Raw genomic sequence first — 22,208 nt, 5'->3', positions numbered from 1 at the left:
ATAGGAGCTACCAAATAGCCAATCACAGCCCTTATTTGGCACCCCAAGGGACTTTTTTATGCTTGTGTTGCTCCCCAACTCTTTTTACATTTGAATGTGGCTCGTGGGTAAAAAAAGGTTGGGGATCCCTGATCTAAGAGGATGAATAACATACAGACACAAATCAAAGGGAAAAGCATTTATAGCTTTGGGCACTGACTATTAAGTACAAGGATTGGGACAGATATGGTGTACAGGTGGGCACAATTTTGATCGCACTGCAAACACCAGCCATTGTCAGTGCTGAATCGTCAGATACAGGTAGCATTCTGTTGTTTTTACCTGTATATCAGATGATTTAAATGTAAGGGGCAGATGTATTAAGGGTTGAATATCGAGGGTTAATTAACCCTCGATATTTGACTGGCGAATTAAAATCCTTCGACTTCGAATATTGAAGTCGAAGGATTTTGCGCAATTCGTTCGATCGAACGAATCTAAGGATTTTAATCCATCGATCAAAGGATTATCCTTCGATCAGAAAAAACTTGGAAAGCCTATGGGGACCTTCCCTAGTACTTCGACTATCGAATGGTCGAACGATTTTTAGTTCGAATTTTTTGATTCGAAGGTCGAAGTAGCCAATTTGATGGTCGAAGTAGCCAAAAAAATACTTCGAAATTCAAAGTATTTTTTATTCTATTCCTTCACTCGAACTTAGTGAATGGGCCCCTAAGTGTAAAAACAAAAATATTTACTGCGAACAATGGTTGCAGGAAAGGTAGTAATTGTTACGTCTATGGCCACATTACTTCTCCAAATGGTAGGATCTGACTTTTTTTTTTTAAAAAAATGAGTGTTCCCTATGGAGAAATTCAGGAATAGAATATTCTGAGACAAGATATGGCAGTGGGTGTGGATGGTGTAAAAAGACAGTTGATCTGAGAGGAGCTGAGGAGACAGTCAGGAATGTACAGTGAGACAAGTGAAAAAAATGTAGTGAGGAGCAGAGGAGTGAAGGGTTTTGAATGTTATCAGAAGGATTTTGCATGCTATTCTTTGCTAAACAGGCAGCCATGATAGGAATTTTATCAGTTGATGAACAGGTTCCCTATTAGAAGAGAGCAAGAGGATTCTAGCAGTTTAAGACTGATTGCAGGGATGTGAGAAGTCCAGTTAGTAGTAGATTGTAGTTGTCTAAGCAGGATAGGATAAGTCAGGGATCCTGAACCTTGTTTTTTTTTTTTTCAAGTGAGCACATTCAAATGTAGAAATGAGCAACACAAGCGTGCAAAAAGTTCCTGGGGGTGGCAATTATGGGCTGAGATTGGCTATTGTTAGCCCTATGTGGACTGGCAGCCTACAGGAGGCTCTGATTGGCAGTACACATCATTTTTATACAACCAAACCAGAAATTGAAAAAAAACACCTGCTTTGAGGCCATGGGAGCATCCAAGGGGTTGGGGAGCAACATGTTGCTCAAAAGTCACTGGTTGTGGGCCACTGGGATAAAGTGACAGATTACTAGTGTTTCAGATGTTGCTTGTGAAAAAGGGGCATAGTTTAGCAAAATCACATAGGAAAAAGGGGCAATTCAAACATTAATATGGTTAGAAAAGGAAACTGAGGTTGCTGCATTAACAGGCTTAAGTGCAAGGTCACACATGGTGTTTTTATGTTGCATTTTAAAAACGCACGGTCAAACGTAAATACGCCACTGAAACCATACACAACGTCAACATTAGTTTTTCAGCATGTAGGTTTCTTTCCCCAACATGCACTTCTCATTTTTCTTGTTTCCTAATTCTGCTGGCAAGAAAAAGAAAATAGAAAAGCTATTTACATGCAAAATGGAGCAGGAATTACCGTCAATACGCAACGTAATTACGTCACCGGCCTAATACGCCGTAAAAACATATAAACGTTATTTATCTTGCGAGAATTTGGACGCCATATTTAAAATACGCTGCGTATTTACGCAAAGTGTGGTTTCAAACGAGCAGATCCCATAGTCTATTGATTTGGTCCTTTCTTGACGTATTGGCGTTTCTGCTGAAAAACGCCAATACTGGCGTCCCCTGGCGGATTTCGGCTTGCAAGCGCCCTGTGAAAATTGCCATAGTGAATTTTCCATTAATTTCAGTGGTTGTGCAGTTTATGCTTATTTATGTCCGACAAGGCTTTTTAAAAAAGCAACGTAAAAATGCCACGTCTGGCCTTGCCCTAATGTTTACACCATGAACAGTAATGGTAAAAACAGGCAAAGAGACAGGTTTGAGTGGGAAGGTCATGAGCTCTGTTGTAGGTAGGTTCAGTTTGAGCTGGTACTGTTTTCATCCACAAGGAAATCCCTAGAAGGCAGTTACATATCTAGGTTTGAGTGTCAGAGGTTAATAATGGGGAGTCATCTGCATATATGAGATATTTAAGGGATAAGGGATAATGAAGCAATAAGGTCTTTAGAGAGACTACACAGGGAGAACAGCAGATGGCCAAGTAAAGAGTACAGGTCTATCATTAAAGTAGGCTAAACTGGTTTGCTGCAGTGTCCTATTTGCAAGAAGTATGTAGTGATTCAACCACCTTTGGGAACAGCATTTAAATACACAAATCTGCCCTTTGCACTTGTGTTCTTAAATGTGCCCTCCAGTGTAGAATCTCAGGCGTTCCCTCTTGTTGGGATGCTTGCAGTTGGATAAACTTGCAATAGAATATGTCACGTTTAAATTTTGTATTTTTATAATCCCTAAAGGTTCTACTACTTCTACTAAACAGCAATCTTTAGTACAACAGAGCACATCCTCATGTCTACTAACCAACATTCCAGGTTAAAAGCTAGCAGCTAAAAGTGAACAAATATGCGCTTGAAATCCCAATTGTAATATAATTGCTAATGTAACACTCATGTTCAAGGAAATGCGCCAGGACTCGCATATGGGCAATTACTACAATAAAAAAAACTATTAGAAGTACAGATCCTGCAGTTGTGAACTTTTACATATTTGCTTCTATATAAACCTGCTGCTATTACCATGTTTTTATAAATGCCTACACTATTCAAAATACAGTATTGCGTATGTTGTTATTTAGTCACTTTAGTCAAATGTAGGCATAAGGTAGACATGTTATATCAACTGAACATTAGGTCACCGTCTCTTTTCAGTAAAAATGCTACATAAATCGCCTTAAGCCCATGCAATGGGGTTTTAAAAATTGCCAGATGTGATCACAGCGTATATAAACTCTTTGATTGCCGCTGAACACTGCCTTAGGCTTCCCTTTATTTAGCTCTGAATAGAAGATCATTGAAAATATGCCACTATACCGTAGCCTCTAGATGAGGAGCATGAAAAGATTAAATCTATAAAGAATACATGGCATTCCACATATCTTTCACTGAACACTATTTATTAAATTCAATTCCTGTTTTATTTCCAAGACTATACTAATGTTGTTTTTATTGAAGTGAAAAGTGAAACGACGAACCCGTAAAAAATATTAACTCTTGGCCAAACATCTGTCGAGAGACTGTCCCAGAATAAAATCTTTTCTGCTCTGGCCACCTACATTAATGAAGACCTAAAAACAATAGAATTGATTTGCATTGTATTTCTTAATGAGATAAGAGATAGGCATACCTATGGCTCCGATGGCGACTAATGGGTTCTCCCTGGGATTGATGGTCTTGTCATATGGTTGGTTTCCATACATATGAGCTGCACTATTCACCAGCCATGTTGCGTTGAGCACTAGTGCATAACGTAAGAGGCAAGGAACATAGAAGGCAACAGAGAAAGACTCGTTCCAGAAGTACCATGGGATCACAGTTGGGAGAATGAAGCACATCACCAGTATAGAAAGTTTATAGTTTCTAAAAAAAAAAAAAGATAAAAAAAATGTTAACAGTTTAAAAAGAAGGTGAGCACTTCAAGTGCACATACTCAACCACTCTCAGAGCAGAGGACCAGACAACAAGCAGACTATCAAATCCACCATACAACTCAACATTTCCAAAATAGGTGGAGCAGGGTCATCCTAGGAGGTTTCTTGAAGCAGTTGGGGAGCAGGAAGGGGGTCAGTAAAGAGGATCCCTGACTAAAATTTGACACTAGTTCTTCTTTATTGTTTCAGACTGCAGGTGCAAAGACAAATGAGCCAAGTTTACACAGATCAGGTGGATTTTTGGAGTATTCTTTTGCACATTACTGGGTTTCTTAGCATTGTGGAGGTACACAGCTTTAAGAATATAAGCCTGATGTTGAGAGATTGCAGCTCCCAGCATGCTTAAACCTATTATAATAAATTAAAGTATGCTGTGATTTGCAGTCTGAGCAAGTAACTGAGTAAAGTTTGGTTGAGCAAGTTTAGCTCTCACTTAAAGGGGACTGTCACATAAGAATCTGTACAATAAAAGTAATTTTAAAACTAAACACAATACCCAAATTATTTTTTTTTTATTAGCACATTTAAAAGTCTCAGCTGTCAATCATATATTGCCTGCCTCTTCTCTATGCCTTAGGCTTGTGTCAACAATAGTCTTTACAAAATGTCTGCTGCCTATTTCCTGTGATAGAGAATGTCAAGACTGAAGGAAACAAGATTTTAAATTATATATATAGTGTAAGTAAAGTTTATTTTGCATGACTAACATCATAAAATAGGATTTGGAAATATTTCTTAGCTTGACAGTTCCCCTTTAAGAAAACCAATGCTAAGGAAACACAAACAAGGTATAAACCTACGATTTTTAATTAACACATGCAGTATAAGCACCAAGTATTTATAATTCAGCTTCAATTCTAGTTTCATTAGACATTTTAGTGTTACTGTTCCTTTATGGCAAGCAAGCCAAATATAGATCACATGGTATCTGCTGGCTCTAAAAATGATTGCTAGAGATTATAAATGAAAGCTTTATTCTTCAGCGTCTTTTAAATTAAGGTTCAGGCAACATTCCTCAATTCTATTATTCTCTTGAGAAAAACAACATCTTTGTTGCAAACAAAAACCCCCACACGGCAAACAAAAATAACCAGACTGTTATAAAACTAAGCATAATAATTACTAAAGGGAAGACATAGAGTACAGGCATGGGAACTGTTATCCAGAATGCTCGGGACCTGGGATTTTCTGGATAACAGATCTTTACATAATTTGGATCTTGGTACCTTAAGTCTACTAGAAAATCATGTAAACATTAAATAAACCCAAATAGGCTGTTTTTGCTTCCAATAAGGATGAATAATATCTTAGATTGGATCAAGGTACTGTTTTATTATTACAGAGAAAAAGGAAATCATATTTAAAATGTAGGATTATTTGGATAAGATTGAATCTATGGTTTACAGGCTTCCTGTAATTCGGAGTTTTCTGGTTAATGAGTTTCCGATTAATGGATCCCCTAGATATTATGAAATCATCGTTAAAAACTGTTCTTAGAAAACTTCAAGTAATGAGCAAATTTGTAAATAAGCGATAATGTGGAATTTAAGAATTATGTATACAGGTATGGGACCTGTTATCTAGAATGCTTGGGACCTGGGGGTTTCCGGATAACGGATCTTTCTGTAATTTGGGTCTTCATGCCTTAAGTCTACTAGAAATTCATTTAAACATTAAATAAACCCAATAGGCTGGTTTTGCTTCCAATAAGGATTAATTATATATTAGTTTGGATCAAGTACAAGCTACTGTTTTATTATTACAGAGAAAAAGGAAATCATTTTTAAAAATTTGGATTATTTGGATAAAATTGAGTCTATGGGAGACAGCCATTCCGTAATTCAGAGCTTTCTGGATATCGAGTTTCCGGATAAGGGATCCTATACCTGTAGTAGCTTTCAACCTCAATATGAATTGAACGTACAGTATAAACTGATTATGAAATAACAAGAAATATTAGTTTTTACTTCTAAATTAAACTTTACATAGCAAATAATTTACTCTACCATTTAAAATGTTATTCTTGAACCAACAAATGTATTTTTTTAGCTGTGATATTGGTGTGGAGGCAGCCATCTCATGCATTGTGCCTGATTCTGAGCTTTGAGAAGGAGCACGTACTTCAGAGAACAGCTATTGGGAGCACATTTTGCAGTGCAAACAAATCCTTCAGCAGAGGTATCAGATAGCTGCTATCTGGTTAGCTACCCATTGTTCTATTGAAAGGCTGCTGAGGAGGGATGGGAGGGTGATATCACTCCTTGCAGTGTAGCAGTAAAGAATGACTGAAGTTTATCAGTCAGTATGTCAATGTCTATCCCCATGCCAAATTTCAAAATTAAATATTAAAAAATGTTTGCTCTTTTAAAAAGCGAATTTCAGTGCAGGAGCAGCACTATTAAAACATGTTTTACCGCGACACTATGCCTTTAATGGCTAAACACTTTCACTTGAGACAGGTTGCCAGGGGCATTCTGACCACTGGGATTCTGGGGCAGAGAAAAGTAGCAATTAAAACTGTACTGGGTACATCATAAAGGCTCCTAAATGGGTACAGCAAGACATAAACCTGTTTAAGTGCTAAGCTTCGAGGAATCAAATGTTTCCTTTCTGCCATTGGCAGTGATTCTTAGCTAACACCCCCTCAAGATGGCACAAAAAGAAAATAAATAGTTCTGCATTAATAAATTATCTAAATAAAACATCAGCACCCTTTTCTTATTCACCACTGAAATAAATAGTGTACACTAACAAATAGCATATATCACAACTGTTGTGTATTTTGGTTGAATCTAGCATTTTAGTTAAAAGAGCATTCTTATAGCAGGCTGAAACTTGGTAACAGGGATTGATTCTGAGCTATTTATTGCCATGGTGCTCTGTATTATATAACCACCCGGTGCATGACAGCATGAAAATTTTGCTTAGAATGCATGTAATCAATTCTAATACAGGAAAGAGAAAAGAGACAGGGGATGTGAGGCATAATAATTGCCAGCTGTACATTCTAGGCAGTAATACATGTTTTGTATAAATTAGATAGTTGGAGCACATAGGATGATAACATTATGGCATGGATTTGTCAATTACACAAATAGTCTGTAAATGTGGTTTGCAGACTATATTTGATGCTTATTGATGTCACATGTGACCCAGGGCTTGTTTATAATCATCAAACTGATTGGCAACTGTTAATTTCATTATATTTTCCAGATAGTGGTACCTGAGTTCCTATATAACAATGTATAATATTATACTGCTGTTTGCAATAGTTGGAGATGAAAAAGATTTCCATAGTTATCATGGTCTCATAAGGAAACTGCCAAAAACTGTGTTTTGCGTAGTGAAAGAAAATGGATTTCTAAGCAACTTTCCATTATACATTAATTACACAAGTTATTTGTAAATGTAATTGCTGTAAAACACAGTATTTGTCTATATTCTCTGAGCTCCTGGCTCTGATTCGGAAACAATTCTGCAAGACAGCTAAGCAAAGTAAATCTGTAGGGTTATTTACTACCATAGATGCAGTGTGCAATGTGCAATTTCATACACAAATCATTATCCATAATGCAGCGTTCCCCCCCATAATTAAAGTGTAATAGTGCAGAGAGTTGCTCCTGATGCGTCAAAATGAACTAATTTAAAATGTTCCCAAATTTTTTTTAAAATGGAAAGTTAAATTAACTCAAACAAAAGAGCTAAAAATAAAGACAATAAAAAAAAAAAGGAAATGTCATAGATCTCTTCCATCTGATTGAACTAATTGCTTTGTCAATCCTAGAGGATGCTGCAGCTGAAGAGGCGATCCATATCCAGATGGGCCATGTGAAAATGCCCAGCTTTATCTGTTTAGTAAAGTATAGTATAGTATCTGTGTTTGTTCAACAGGCAGTGAACCGTAGATCTGGTAAAAAAAACATTTGAGGCTCACCTCCTTTGGAACATGACCACTTTATCTGCTTTGAGATCACTCAGATCAAGCTTCTTCCCTTTTTCTATTACATCGGGGTGTTTGCGTATGAGAAGCCAACCAATGTGCGAAAAGAAGAAACCTCTCGTAGCGTTATGTGGATCAGCATCAGTTTCAGAGAATTTGTGATGAACACGGTGATCTCGTGCCCACTCATAAATGTCATTCTACAATTTGGAAAAAGTAGGTATTAGTAACAGTTTGAGATAACTTTCTGCCACCCATAGGGCTAGGCTATTAGTTCAAATAAGCAGCCTTTCCATATGAAGGATCTACGCCCACAGGGCCTTTACTGGCACACATCTTCATCAAAGTCCACACATAAATATAGATTTAAAGCCTGAAAATGGAAATAATTTAGGGACAAAATGATACACTTCCTACCTGAAAAGCCATAGAGTTCACAACTGCCAAAAATATTCTAAGGGGTAGTTTAGCCTTATAGGAACGATGACTCCAGAGACGATGAGCACCAGCTGTTACCCCAAGAGCACTTAACATGAAGCACACAGTTGCTGTAGGAATAAAAAAAAAAATGACTCCAGTAAGGCAGCAAGTTGGGTTCAAATGTAGCAAAGTGCAAAGGAACATGTGCAGTGTCTTAAAACAGAGTAATGCTTGTAATCACAATCATCAATAAATGAAATGGCTGTAAAATTGCTATGAGGAGCAGTTATAATTACATCTCAAATTTTTATTATAACTATTATATCCAGCTTGGTGTCTTCCTACTGGAGAAAACCATTTTTTTTAATAACTGCAGACAAACTGTAAAGGTTAGGGGGCACATTTACTAAGCTCGAGTGAAGGATTCGAATGAAAAAAACGTCGAATTTCGAAGTATTTTTTTTGGGTACTTCGACCATCGAACAGGCTTCCTACGACCTTCGATTCAAACGATTCGAAGTAAAAATCGTTCGACTATTCGACCATTCGATAGTCGAAGTACTGACCTTCGCCATCACTTTTCTAAGCTTTTTTTGATTGAAGAAAAATCCTTCGATCGATCGATTAAAATCGTTCGATTCAAAGGATTTTATCGTTCGATCAAACGATTTTTACTTTGATAGATTGATCGTCGGATTTGTGCTAAATCCTTCGAATATTCGAAGGATTTAAATTCGAGGGGCGAATTCGAGGGTTTATTAACCCTCGATATTCGACCCTTAGTAAATGTGCCCCTAAGAGTCCGCTTAAACATTATGCACAGATCAGTTGCTGCTTTACATGCAGGCGTCAGAAATCCTCAGAATAAACCCTGCCATCACCATTAGGAGTGTATAACAAATTGTCACCCCCACCAGTGAAGAAGACTTTCCTTGTCTTTTAAAAGCAGCCCTGTTTGGTGTGTCCCAAGCATAGGTTCCAAGAAAGGTTATTTAGAAGGGACTAAATTACACATCTATGTAATCCTAAACCTTTGTTTTGAGGATCACAGTATGATCTCAGATCTGCTTTTGCAAAAATGTGATAAACTGGAAAAATAAAGGCTTGGGCCTCACAGAATATACTGGTAGCTATTTTTAGCCGACAACATGTGATGCAAGTAAGATCATACATGATTCTGAATACCAGTCAGCCTTTACATTTCAGTAGCTCAATGTCTCATTGCTCCCAAAGTTGCATCACAGATCTGTCACATAATGTGATCACCAAGATCAACCACAAAATGTGTAGAACCTATGCAGAGGCCTCGGAAACTGCAATCAGAGGGCCATTATATGGTAACAGTTTACCTAGCAGTTCAATATTTAGCGATTACACTTTGGGTACACACCCAATGCAGGAAGTTTGTAAATATTATACCATCCGGTTTTCAGACCTATAAAACCCAGACACTCAAACTGGGCAGCACCTGGTAAAAATTGCCTGTCCACATAAAAAAACTGGCTAAATTGAAACCCTAGATCCTTTTCACCTGACCGAGCTCTAACCTGCTATTGTGGCTAAATAATTAGTCCTTTTTATTGTACAGTGACAATTAAATTGTGCTCATATCTAGCAAAACATACAGTAGATACTTTTTTTTTTTTTAACATTGAGGGGGAAATTTACTTATGGTCGAATATCGAGGGTTAATTAACCCTTGATATTCGACTGCCGGATGGAAATCCTTCGACTTTGAATATCGAAGGATTTACCGCAATTCGTACGATTGAAAAATCGTTCAATCGAACAATTAAATCCTTCGAATCGTTCGATTCGGAGGATTTTAATCGATCGAACGATTTTTCTTCGGCCAAAAAAGAAACATTGACTTCGGTAGGTTTTAGGTGGCGAACTAGGGGGTCGAAGTTTTTTTTTTTTTTAAAGAGACAGTACTTCTACTATCAAATGGTCGAATAGTCGAACGATTTTTAGTAGTTTTTTAGAAGTTTTCTTTATTCTATTCCTTCACTGTGCTAGCTGGAAAAAAAGTTGCTTCTTTATTACTGTGACTTTATGACCTTCTGGGCTACTAGTAAAATGCTGTAATGCTTTAGTAACTCCTATGGTAAGATGTTTTTACAAATGAGGTTTGTGTTCCCAAAAAATTCAATGTATTTTAGTTTGCTTTGATGAGTATTTTATTCTACTTCACAGGTATTGTACAAACATAACAACTGTTCCCCTGATGATTAGGAGAAAATATGCAACCAGAGTAACCAACTAGATGTTAGGTTTCATTATTACAAGTGTACATATTTGGCCAAAGCTTGTTGCTGACTGTTTACTACTGTTACATACTGCAAATTTGTGTTTGTGCCAAGACAGTTTTAATTCTCATATTAAACTCTGAATTTAAAAAAGTCTTACCCCATGCCAATGTGATGGGCTTTGCAGCAGGTATAAAAAACAGTCCATAAAATGCTCCAATGTGCAGCAGACACATCAGGATTACATTCCTCCAAACTATTTTAATGGGTGGCTTCGGATCCACTTTCTTAGTGTATGTAGTATCAAGTATGTCATCTGTCATGTTTCGGTCAGCCCCAATGTCATCATGTTTTAAGGAAGGACTTTGTTCAATTATTGTTGACACCGTTTGACTGCTCCTGAAGGTCATTTTTGTAGGGTCTGAAAATAAAAACAATTGAACTTAAATAATCATAATGCAATATGATTCTTACAAAGCCTAGTACTATTTAGTGGGAAATACAGAGACTGGCAACCTACTGAGCAATTTTAATTCAGCAAGATTAATCCTAAATCTTGTGCTCTGCATTAATTATCCTGTAGTAAACATATATAAAAACCATAAATAGGGTACATAATAGCAAGCCTCCACAAAAATTAAGCCAAACACTAATTTTCATATTCTGATTTGAAAAAAATCAAGCCATTACACAAACCAAAAACAAATCTATACAAAGTCTTGAGTTTGCCCACATCTAGTAACTTAGAGCAACCAATCAGGTGCTTGTTTTTAAACAGCTGACCAGTAAATGCTGTTAATTGGTGGGTCACTAAGCATGTATTTTTTTTTTAGTTGTATTGGTGTGTAGGCAGCCATCTCAGGTAATTTTTAGGGATGGGAAAATTTTTTTGCCTTGTTTCGCCGTAGAATGACGCCCATAGACTTTTATGGCGTCGTGCATCAAATAAAACTTTCGCCACGTGTCAAAACATTTTTGACGCCCATTGACTTTAATGGCCGATGGCGACATTTCGCCAACGGCAAATTTTTGGCGTGACGAAACGGGTCAAGTTCGTCATTTTGCCTGGTCATGTACTTTCAGAAAGAGCCAGCACTTTAGGATGGACTTGCTTTCAGACAGGCTATTGTTTCCCCTACTCAATGTAACTGAATGTGTCACAGTGGGACCTCGATTTTACTACTGAGTGCTGTTCTTTAATCTACCAGGCAGCTGTTATCTTGTGTTAGGGAGCTGCTATCTGGTTACCTTCCCATTGTTCTATTGTTAGGCTACTGGGGGGGAGGGGTGATATCACTCCAACTTGCAGTACAGCAGTAAAGAGTGACATGACTGGGGGCAGCTGGGAAACTGACACTATATCTAGCCACATGTCAGATTTCAAAATTAAATATAAAAAATCTGTTTGCTCTTTTGAGTGCAGAAGTCTGCTGGAGCAGCACTATTAATTAATATATTTTGAAGAAAATTTTTTTTTTTTTTTCCATGACAGTATACCTTTAAGACCATTTAGTACATTACCCCAGAATCTAGCCTGGCTGAAGAGACGTGCCAGGATTTGTCTCAATCATGGATTGGGTGCATTCCTAATTTTCTTTTATATATTATTATTACGGTTTGTTCAGAACTGCATATTATTATTTAGGCCAGAGTGACTTATGGTGGCCATACCTGGGTGAATAAAATCAGCAGACTCAGTCCTGCCAGACCAAGATGGCAGCTTATTTGCCCGTAGATAGAGCCCTTCCATTTGCCTGCCTGCCTGTTGAAACAGAACTGTATCATGTGCCACTGTCTCCACAGTTTCCCCTAGCCCTCATTATAGTCCCATAACTGACATGGGGGCCACAAGGTAAAGATCAAATAAATGTATGCCCATATTTATAGTCAAGTATGTAGTGACCTGAAGCAAGGAGAGGTTAAATACATTCCCTAAGTCAGAAAATAAGTCACAAAATCTAAGTTTTTTTTAAAGGATTCTGAATATATTTAACCTTGAGGGAATTAAGTTTACCCTTAAAGGTTGTGTGTGCTTATGTGTTGTTGTCACAATAAAGTAACTTGATCACCTTCACAAAGAAACTTGAAAGACTTCTTATTTATTACACCACTAGTTAGGTGTGGGACAAAAGCATACCGTGGGCTTGGCCTTGGAGGCTGAATATTTCTAGATCTCACCGTATTTACTGTTTTTAATTGTACAACTGTATGTTAGACAGGATTTAAAAGCTCATATAAAGGAGGAGGTTATGTTAGAAAATGAGGGGCCAGAAGTCGTATGGGTGGAGTTCTTCACCAATTGTAAAGAATCCAGCAAATTAATTGTAGGAGTATGCTATAGACCCCCTAATGTAAGTGAGGAGGAAGAGACAAAGCTCCTAATGCAAATAGAAAAGGCTGCTAGTTTAGGTAAATTAATGATAATGGGGGATTTTAATTACCCAGATATTGACTGGAGCAACGGTACTGCTAGATCAGTTAATGGGAGCAAGTTTATAAACTTATTGCACGACAATTTTTTAGCACAGGTTGTTGAGGAGCCTACCAGAAAAAATGCTATTCTTGATTTAGTGATCTCAAATGACCCAGAACTTATAGCAAATGTGCAAGTCATTGAACCCCTGGGTAATAGTGACCATAATGTTATATCTTTTAATGTCTGGTGCAAAAAACAAAAATATACTGGGGCAACAAAAACCATGAATTTTGCCAAAGCTAATTTTAGTGCCTTGAGGGCTGCCCTACAGAGCATTGATTGGGGCATTAGGTTTTCAGCTAAAAACACAGAACAGAAATGGTTGTCCTTTAAAATGATATTAAATCATTACTGTTCTCAATTTATTCCCTTAAGGACTAAACGTAGAAGCTCTAAGAATCATCCTGTGTGGCTTAATACAGAGGTAAAGATGTTAATGGGAAAGAAGAGAAAGGCATTTAAAAACTACAAATCTGTAGGGACAGAAGCTGCATTTAATGAATATAAACACTGTAATAAATGTTGTAAATCAGCAATCCGGAAGGCTAAGAAAAGAAATGAAGAGTTAATTGCGGTGGAGGTGAAAACTAACCCTAAAAAGTTTTTTAAATATATTAATAGTAAAAAGATGCAGGTTGAGAGTGTTGCTCCATTAAATAATGGTATCAGTATGGTTGTAACAGATACAGATAAGGCAAATGTGTTAAATCAGTTCTTTTCTTCAGTGTATACAATAGAGGAGTCTGGGTTCACAGGCTCACTTAATAACTGCACGAATGGTTCAGCTCAATCTAGTCAGTGGCTGACTCAGGATATGATTCAAAAAGCTTTAATACAAATTAATGTAAACAAGGCTCCAGGGCCTGATGGCATACACCCCCGGGTTCTAAGAGAGCTTAGTTCAGTTTTAGACCAGCCCTTATTTCTGATTTTCTCAGATTCACTGTCATCTGGTATGGTGCCTATGGATTGGAGAAAAGCTGATGTTATTCCAATATTTAAAAAGGGATTACGATCTCAGCCTGGCAATTATAGGCCAGTAAGCTTGACATCTGTGGTGGGCAAATTATTTGAAGGCTTGTTAAGGGATCACATACAAAATTTTGTCCTAATGAATGGCATTATGAGCAACAATCAGCATGGCTTTATGAAGGATAGGTCATGTCAGACGAATTTGATTGCATTTTATGATGTGGTAAGTAAGATTCTGGATAGTGGGGGGGCAGTAGATGTGATCTATTTGGATTTTGCCAAAGCGTTTGATACTGTGCCCCACAAACGACTGCTTTCTAAACTAAGGTCTGTTGGGCTTAATGAAGTCGTTTGCACATGGATAGGAAACTGGCTACAGGATCGGGTACAGAGGGTGGTTGTTAATGGGACATTCTCTACTTGGAGTAAGGTTCTTAGTGGGGTCCCCCAGGGCTCAGTATTGGGTCCACTTTTATTTAACTTGTTCATTAATGACTTAGGGGAGGGTGTTGTAAGTAATGTATCAGTGTTTGCAGATGACACAAAATTATCCAGCCCAATTAATTCCATCCAGGATGTGGCATCCTTGCAACAGGATCTTGACAAACTGGCAATCTGGGCAGCTAAGTGGCAAATGAGATTCAATGTTGATAAATGTAAAGTCATGCACCTGGGATGTAAAAATATCCAAGCCACTTATACCCTAAATGGGACTGCACTAGGCAAATCCATTATGGAAAAGGACCTTGGAGTCCTTGTAGATGATAAACTTGGCTGTAGCAAGCAATGCCAGTCAGCAGCATCAAGGGCAAATAAGGTCTTGAGCTGTATTAAAAGGGGCATAGAGTCACGGGAGGAGGGGGTCATTCTTCCACTGTATAGAGCACTTGTAAGGCCCCATCTAGAATATGCTGTACAGTTTTGGTCTCCATCACTCAAACAGGACATTATTGTATTAGAGAGGGTACAGAGAAGAGCAACTAAGCTGGTAAAAGGTATTGAAAATCTTAGCTATGAGGAAAGACTGGCCAAATTGGGGATGTTCACGCTGGAGAAGAGGCGCTTAAGGGGTGATATGATGACTATGTATAAATATATAAAGGGATCATATAACAATCTCTCTAATGCTTTATTTACCAGTAGGTCTTTCCAGCTGACACGAGGTCACCCATTCCGATTAGAAGAAAAGAGGTTCCGCCTAAATATTCGGAAGGGGTTTTTTACAGTGAGAGCTGTGAAGATGTGGAATTCTCTCCCTGAATCAGTTGTACAGGCTGATACATTAGATAGCTTTAAGAAGGGGTTGGATGGCTTTTTAGCAAGTAAGGGAATACAGGGTTATGGGAAATAGCTCATAGTCCAAGTTGATCCAGGGACTAATCCGATTGCCATTTTGGAGTCAGGAAGGAATTTTTCCCCCTCTAAGGCAAATTGGAGAGGCTTCAGATGGGTTTTTTGCCTTCCTCTGGATCAACTGGCAGATAGGTAGTTAATAAACAAAAAAAAAAAAAGGTTGAACTCGATGGACATGTGTCTTTTTTCAACCTTACTTACTATGTTACTATGTTACTATGTTACTATGTTTTCTATTTACTGTAATCATTTGTGATCTGTATATCTATGTTTTAAACAATGGACCTGTTGTTGACCATATTTAAGATGATTTTTAGTGGCTAGGGAAAGGTTAAGTTAGGAACTTGTAGTGGTCATAAAGGGACCCTAATTAACCAGTTTTCTCTCATATACTGTACCTACTAATAACTAGTCAAAGAATGTTAATTGGGATGGTATGACACTACCGGAGTATTCTGTTCCGTTCTATCTGACCACTATCTCTAGTCTTTGTTCTCTTCATGTCTGCATTGATTTCCTCTGGCTACTCCCACACCAAAAATATACTGGCATGATGAAACCATTAGCCGTTAGTTTTTATGCTGTGTGACTGTGATTGGGAACTTTTACAGTGTCATGTAACAAACTGTAACATTTGCACAGGTCTAATCACTTATAGTATCAGCAGGTAGGATTTAGTGGTCACCCGCATTTGGTAAATGCAAACATTAAGTATTTTATTACCTGTGTGTGTGTGTGGGGGGTATTAGTTTGTACTCCATTGTGGCAGGGGATGGCGTGAATAAGGAACAACCTTTGCGAATCACTGTGTAAATGTGCTGGCTCTATTTAAAGGGGTGGTTCACCTTTAAGGTAACTCTTAGTATGTTATAGAATGGCCACTTTTAAGCAACTTTTAAATTGGTCTTCACTATGTATTTTTTATAGTTTTTAATTATTTGACTTTTAGTTTTTTGATTATTTCCTGCTTTAAAATGAGGGTCACTGACCCCATCTAAAAAACAAAAGCTCTGTCAGGCAACACAATTATTGTTATTACTACTTTTTATTACTTCTCTTTCTATATAGACCCTCCCCTATTCATATTCCAATCTCTTATTCAAATCAATATATGGTTCTGGGAGAATTTGGACCCTAGCAACCAGATTGATAAAAAGCTGAATAAAAAGCAAAATATCTCAATAACAACACAAAATAAAGAATGGAAAACCTATTGCAAATTGTCTCAGATTATGACTCTCTACATCATACTAAAAGTTAGCTCAAAGGTGAACAACCCCTTTAAATATACTGTATAAAGCATAACATAAGCATAAAGAGAAGTAAAGCTTAACTAAATAAGTAGGCTAGGAATGTTGTACATTATGTTTTTGGCTTCTGTACCAGCCCAATCCTTTAGCAGGGAAGATCTGTGCCTCCAAAGATGATCCAATAGCTCCCCATCTTCTTCTCTGCTGATTAACTGCACATGCTCTGTGCTGCGGGTCAGGTACTGAGCTTAGGGACTGACTCAAAATATACAGTACACATCAAATATAACGGTCACAATATAAGGCTGATTAGTAATTAATACATATAATTACTACATGGCAGCACAGAAATCAGTGCAACTAGCATAAGAATTAAATAATCAGCCCGGTAGCATCATCTTATATGACAGGTCAACCTAATTTTCTGCTTGATGATTTGCAACAACCCCTAAGCTTAGCTTCTCGACAGCTGCTCAGAGCCCACTGAGCATGTGAGACACTTTTCAAGATGGTGACCCCCTGTGACAAGTCTGAAGTCCTGGATCATTGCTGCTATTGACAAGCTGAAACTTTAGGCTGGAACAATAAGTTCAGTATATAAAATATGGCATTTTGGGCCATATTGATTTTAAGGGTTAAGTTCTCCTTTAAAACCCAGTCTCTACCACAAAGCACTAGATTAAACCTGCATATAGGTATGCAGTCCATGCCTCCCTTTAATGAAACATCAAGTTTCCATTTAACAGCAGTATCTCCTCCCTACAATGTCCTTTGTATGGGATCTTCTCTGTCTGTCCCCCACCAAGCAGAAGATTTTCGCTCCCATCTCCTAGTCTGAATTGCACCTCCTATGCCACCGCAAAGGGCCACCTAACAGCAGTGTGTCCCTCCTTCCAGCCTCAGAAATGAACTATTTTCCACTAGTTATCCCCGAAGCTGACCCCAACAGAGCAGTGCACTGCTATTAACCTCTTCCCCACCCAGTGTATCCTAAAAAAAACTGCCCTCCGGCAAGTAGTCAACAGTCTCCTGCCTGAACCAGTGAATACTTCACCCCTTTCAAATTAATATTTCTGGAGGCAGCTTCCACCCTCTCGGTAGCATGTACAGTAATACAAGGAGACCTTTGCAGCATTTACATGGCTGTGCTCCGACTTCTGCTATGGGCCAACATGCCAAGAGACCTGACACTTAACCATTTTCAATGAGTTAATCAAAGGGGGCCTAGTCACCTAGGAACAGCACCAAAGAAAACATACAAGAAATAATCTGCAAATCAATAAAATACTTAATTACGGATTAAATGTATTCACATGACACTCTTTTAATACCTTTTCCAAAAGAAATCAATTAGCTTCCCTCTTCTATGCCAAAAAAGCCTTTTTTCTTAAATGCAATTCTTACTTCCATCCTTCCCTATTTAATTCTGAAGTGCTTTGTAAACACAACAAGCCACGGAGGTGTTACTGCCAATACCCCTAGGCTCAATCTTGCAGGTTTGCATGACACCTGAGAATATGGAAGCACTGTTTCGCACCCCTCAGGGTGCTTAGTCATGGGCTCTGTCTGAGCCCATGACTAAGCACCCTGAGAGGTGCGAAATGCGTAGGGTGGATGGAGATGCAGCTATATTTTTAACTTTTCTACCAATAAAATTATTTTTTAACTGAATATCTCTGGTCCAGTGGATCTGTTCGAGTGCGGGTCAACTCTGCTTCCTTATCTTCTGCTGTACCACTCCCTAAAGCTGGGGGTCTGTTGCTGGTGCAACCGGACCACTTTCACTGTTTGGTGAGTTACTTTACACTTCTGGAGCACCTTGTTCTCCCCTACTTGCATGACACCTGCCAGCGGGTAACGAAAAATAACTATTGTTAAAATAAAAGCAATAAGAATAACTTTTATAGAGAAGACTAAAACCTACATTCAACCTGATACAGGAAGGAAAATAATGATATTTCTTTAAGTAGTTAAGCAGACCAATTTGATAGGTTCAATAGGTAAGAAATGTTATTGGGAATCAGAGGCATCAACCTCCTGGAAGCAACAAATGGCTGATTTTTTGGCCACTTTCTTGACACACCCTTTTACCCACAACCACATATACTTTAATATAGGCAACTTGCAAACAATCCAGGAGGGATATATGACTTTTGCTATACCCTATGAACAGGACCAGAACTAAAATTAGCGGCTTAGTGCTTAATTAGGTAGAGGTGCAATGAATAAATGATACTAATGAATGAACTAAAGACAAGGGAAGAGTGTTTGTGGGTGAGAATCCAGTGGTTGGAAAGAAAAAATGACCAGCACAATTGCACTGGGGAAACAAATTATGAGTAAGCAGGGCTTGTGTGTGGTAGGAAATACTACTTGGCCTGGCTCTGCCTGCCTATATTATCAGGCCACCAAAACAATTATCACATTTTCAATGAAAAAGGGGACATCTGCAGTCAATCAAGAGGGACATCTGGTGCAAAGAAAGGAGAACAGAAAAGTACCATTGTTCAAAGTACAATTTAAACAGACGTGGGATTTTTTTTCTGATTCTACCTTTCTTTTCACACCTGAAATTCAGTTACAGATTACTGTAAATCAAAGAATTTTCAGTGGAACATGGCACAATTTAACTACCGTTGCCTCACACATCAGGATTGAGCCAGAGCACTAGGACCCCCCCCCTCAGTAATCACAAGACCCCATACCAATAAGTTAGTAGGTCCCTCCCCCATGGGACCCAAATTATTGACACACTGGTCACCTAAGCATGCTCCTTGCATGCACAGTCATACCCCTGATCTGCCCCAGCTACTCCCAAATAATGCCAAATCACCACCCATGAACCACCCTAACCCCACCCACAAGTTCTGTCCCTTTCACAGTTTAGGATTTATGCTTTGAATCTCATCACAGGACGATTAAGATAATAACGGAAAAGGGAGAAAGAAGGATAGCACAGTAGAAAAAAGGCAGAAATGGGTAGATAATAATAATAAAGGTAAAGTAGGAAGATCAGAGGGGGAATGTGAAAAGAAGAGAGCATTAAAAAGGGAAAGAAAAAAAGGGTGAGACATGAGGAATGTGGAAAAAGGAATAAAGAATGTGGGGCGAACATAACATGTAAAAAGAAGAAAAGGGGGAATGAGGAGATTAAGAACAGACGTGGGATGCAGAAGATATTAAGATATAATACACAAAAGCCATGAATATCTTGTAAATTATATCCTTATAAACGGTGAGTAGTGATGACATCAGTTATAAACGGTGAGTAGTGATGTAATTTCTGTCACATGAGTCACTAAAATTTGTGTATTATAATAAATAAAGTACCCCCAGTTGTAAAATATGAGGATATTATAAGTTACCTCGGAGTTCCATGACCTGTATAAAAACACTCGGCCTTCGGCCTCGTGTTTTTATATGGTCATGAAACTCCTCGGTAACTTATAATATCCTTATATTTTACAAGAGGGGGTACTTTATTCACTATATAAAGAAAAAGTAGACTACAAAAGCAGGAGTTGAAAAATGTTGGAAAAGGGGTCGGATAAAGATAAAAAGGCAGGAGGGAAGGAGGTCAACCAAATCGAAACAATGAGAAGAAAGACTGGAAAGGTGAGATACAGAAGGCAATAACAAAGCTAAAGGAGTTGAAAGAAAAAAATAAAAAGAGGAAGTGAAGTAGGCTTTGGATCTAAACTGTCTAAATAACTATATACAGGACAGCATACACATATACATCAATATCTATCTATCACATAGCTATCTGTCTGTCTATCTATCTATCTATCTATCTATCTATCTATCTATCTATCTATCTATCACATAGCTATCTATCTATCTATCTATCTATCTATCTATCATCTTTCTGTATGGTACCTCTCTCTCTCTCTCTCTCTCTATCATCTTTCTATATGTTTTAGAAAGATGCTGTTTGAAAATTAAAAATAGATGTCACTTGAAAATGGGGTTACCGTAATACCACTCTGCTTTAACCAACCTTCAAAATAAACCACAATGGGACACATGCTTTAGGTTATATACCAGTTCTGCAAAGTGTAATTACCGCCCTCCAAAATCCAAGTACCCCAGAGTTAATCTGCTTTGCTATTGGTTCAAAGAATGGCAGCACTTTACAAAAAGGAGCAAAGGGAACGAAGCTTCAGAATGGCCTTTATTTACATTGCATAATGCTGACGTATGATTGGAATTGTAAAGCAGCTCTGTATACTTCATACCTGCGCTATAAAGGTGTTGGCGTTTAATTGGCCTTTATACCAATGCATACTGATATAATCATTTAGATATTAAACATGTGGCAATAAAGGTGATCCTTCCAACAAACTGCAGCACAGCAGATGCTGGGAATCACAAACACCCTTTGTTTGGTATTTTGTAAAACAAAGCAGACCAACGCTTGCATTATAATTCCTGCAGTAAAAAAAATCCTTCGACAATATGATTGGTTTTATTGAGTTGGGTTGAACGACGACCAAGCTGCATCACAGCTCTTCCAAGAATTGCTGCAATAACTGCAACACAGCAGTCTTCTGTAGACGTTCGATGAAAAAAAGGCCTGCGTCTCTGCAATTACATGGTCTCTAAAAGGCATATAAAAATAGCAAGTAACAACAGAGGGAGAAAGAGTGATAGGCAAAGTCTTTTGTTATATTATAGATACAGTGTATTTCACCCATAAACCTCCAGTTCGCAGTGTATGGAAACAAATAAAAAGAACCAAACGAGGCACTATACCAATTAACATTCATTCAATGAGCTCAATAAAAAGCAGCTACAGTGTCACTGTCATCCATAAACTGCCATAATGATGACAGTTTTTGTTTGCGTCTATTGCTGTCACTATCTTTTATTAGGTATGGGATCTCTTATCCAGGAACCCATTATCCAGAACATGTTCCAAAGAGGCCCGTTTAAGCAAATAATTCATAAATAAGCAAAGCATTTTATTTTTCTCTGCACTAAGCTGATAAATGCCACATTACTGCCAAAGGATTTCTTACCAGCTTTCTTTAATATTTAGCGATCCAAATTACAGAAGGCCCCTTATCCATAAAAGCCCAACATTGCAGATAATAGACTCCCTACCTGTAGAAGCAATACAGCCGGTGCCTACGCAGTGAGTGCAGAACGGAAAGCTCTCGCCTGCAGGGATCCTGGTGCTACTGCAGCTCTGCTGGGAAGATGAGAACACTTTGCAGCACTTGGGGGGGGAGTCTATCAGATGAAAGGCAGCAGAATGGCTTGGTCTCAATTACAATGAAGTTCAATCTCCCCTATAGAACCCTGCTAATCTTCCGTTCCAACGACGAAAAGATTAAAATGGTGAAGATACCTATTCATTTATTCCATCAGAGCCCCTTAATTCTATTGGCCGACGGGAATTTGGTAGCGCAACATTCCGTCCCCTGTCATTGGGCCCCAGCAATCTGCTGACTTTTCTTCTTCAGTTGCGATGCCGCAGCCGGCGCGCATGCGCACTGTCAGTCCCCGATTGAATGAAAGGCAACGAGAGCCAACGTTTGTTGCGAGACAAATAGAAAGCAGGTTGGGCTTGTTGCGTTGATGCGTCACAGTGTCTTACAGTTACCTCATAAACAAGTATGATT

The 22,208-nt window shown here is 38.2% G+C and overlaps 1 protein-coding gene across 1 annotated transcript in view; it reads right to left on the bottom strand.

Annotated features, from left to right (window-relative positions):
• Positions 1–21,898, bottom strand: part of scd.S (stearoyl-CoA desaturase (delta-9-desaturase) S homeolog) — a 29,415-nt gene extending 7,517 nt beyond the window's left edge. The window contains 5 exon segments of the mRNA NM_001094340.1: positions 3,618–3,850; positions 7,856–8,061; positions 8,279–8,409; positions 10,691–10,951; positions 21,688–21,898. Coding sequence (NP_001087809.1) covers positions 3,618–3,850; positions 7,856–8,061; positions 8,279–8,409; positions 10,691–10,940 — 820 coding nt within the window. The 5' untranslated portion in view covers positions 10,941–10,951; positions 21,688–21,898.
• Between the last annotated feature and the right edge of the window lie 310 nt (positions 21,899–22,208).

Source organism: Xenopus laevis, chromosome 7S (genome assembly GCF_017654675.1).
Source record: "Xenopus laevis strain J_2021 chromosome 7S, Xenopus_laevis_v10.1, whole genome shotgun sequence".
In the NCBI taxonomy this organism is placed as follows: domain Eukaryota; kingdom Metazoa; phylum Chordata; class Amphibia; order Anura; family Pipidae; genus Xenopus; species Xenopus laevis.
This window is presented reverse-complemented; position numbering and strand designations above follow the sequence as displayed.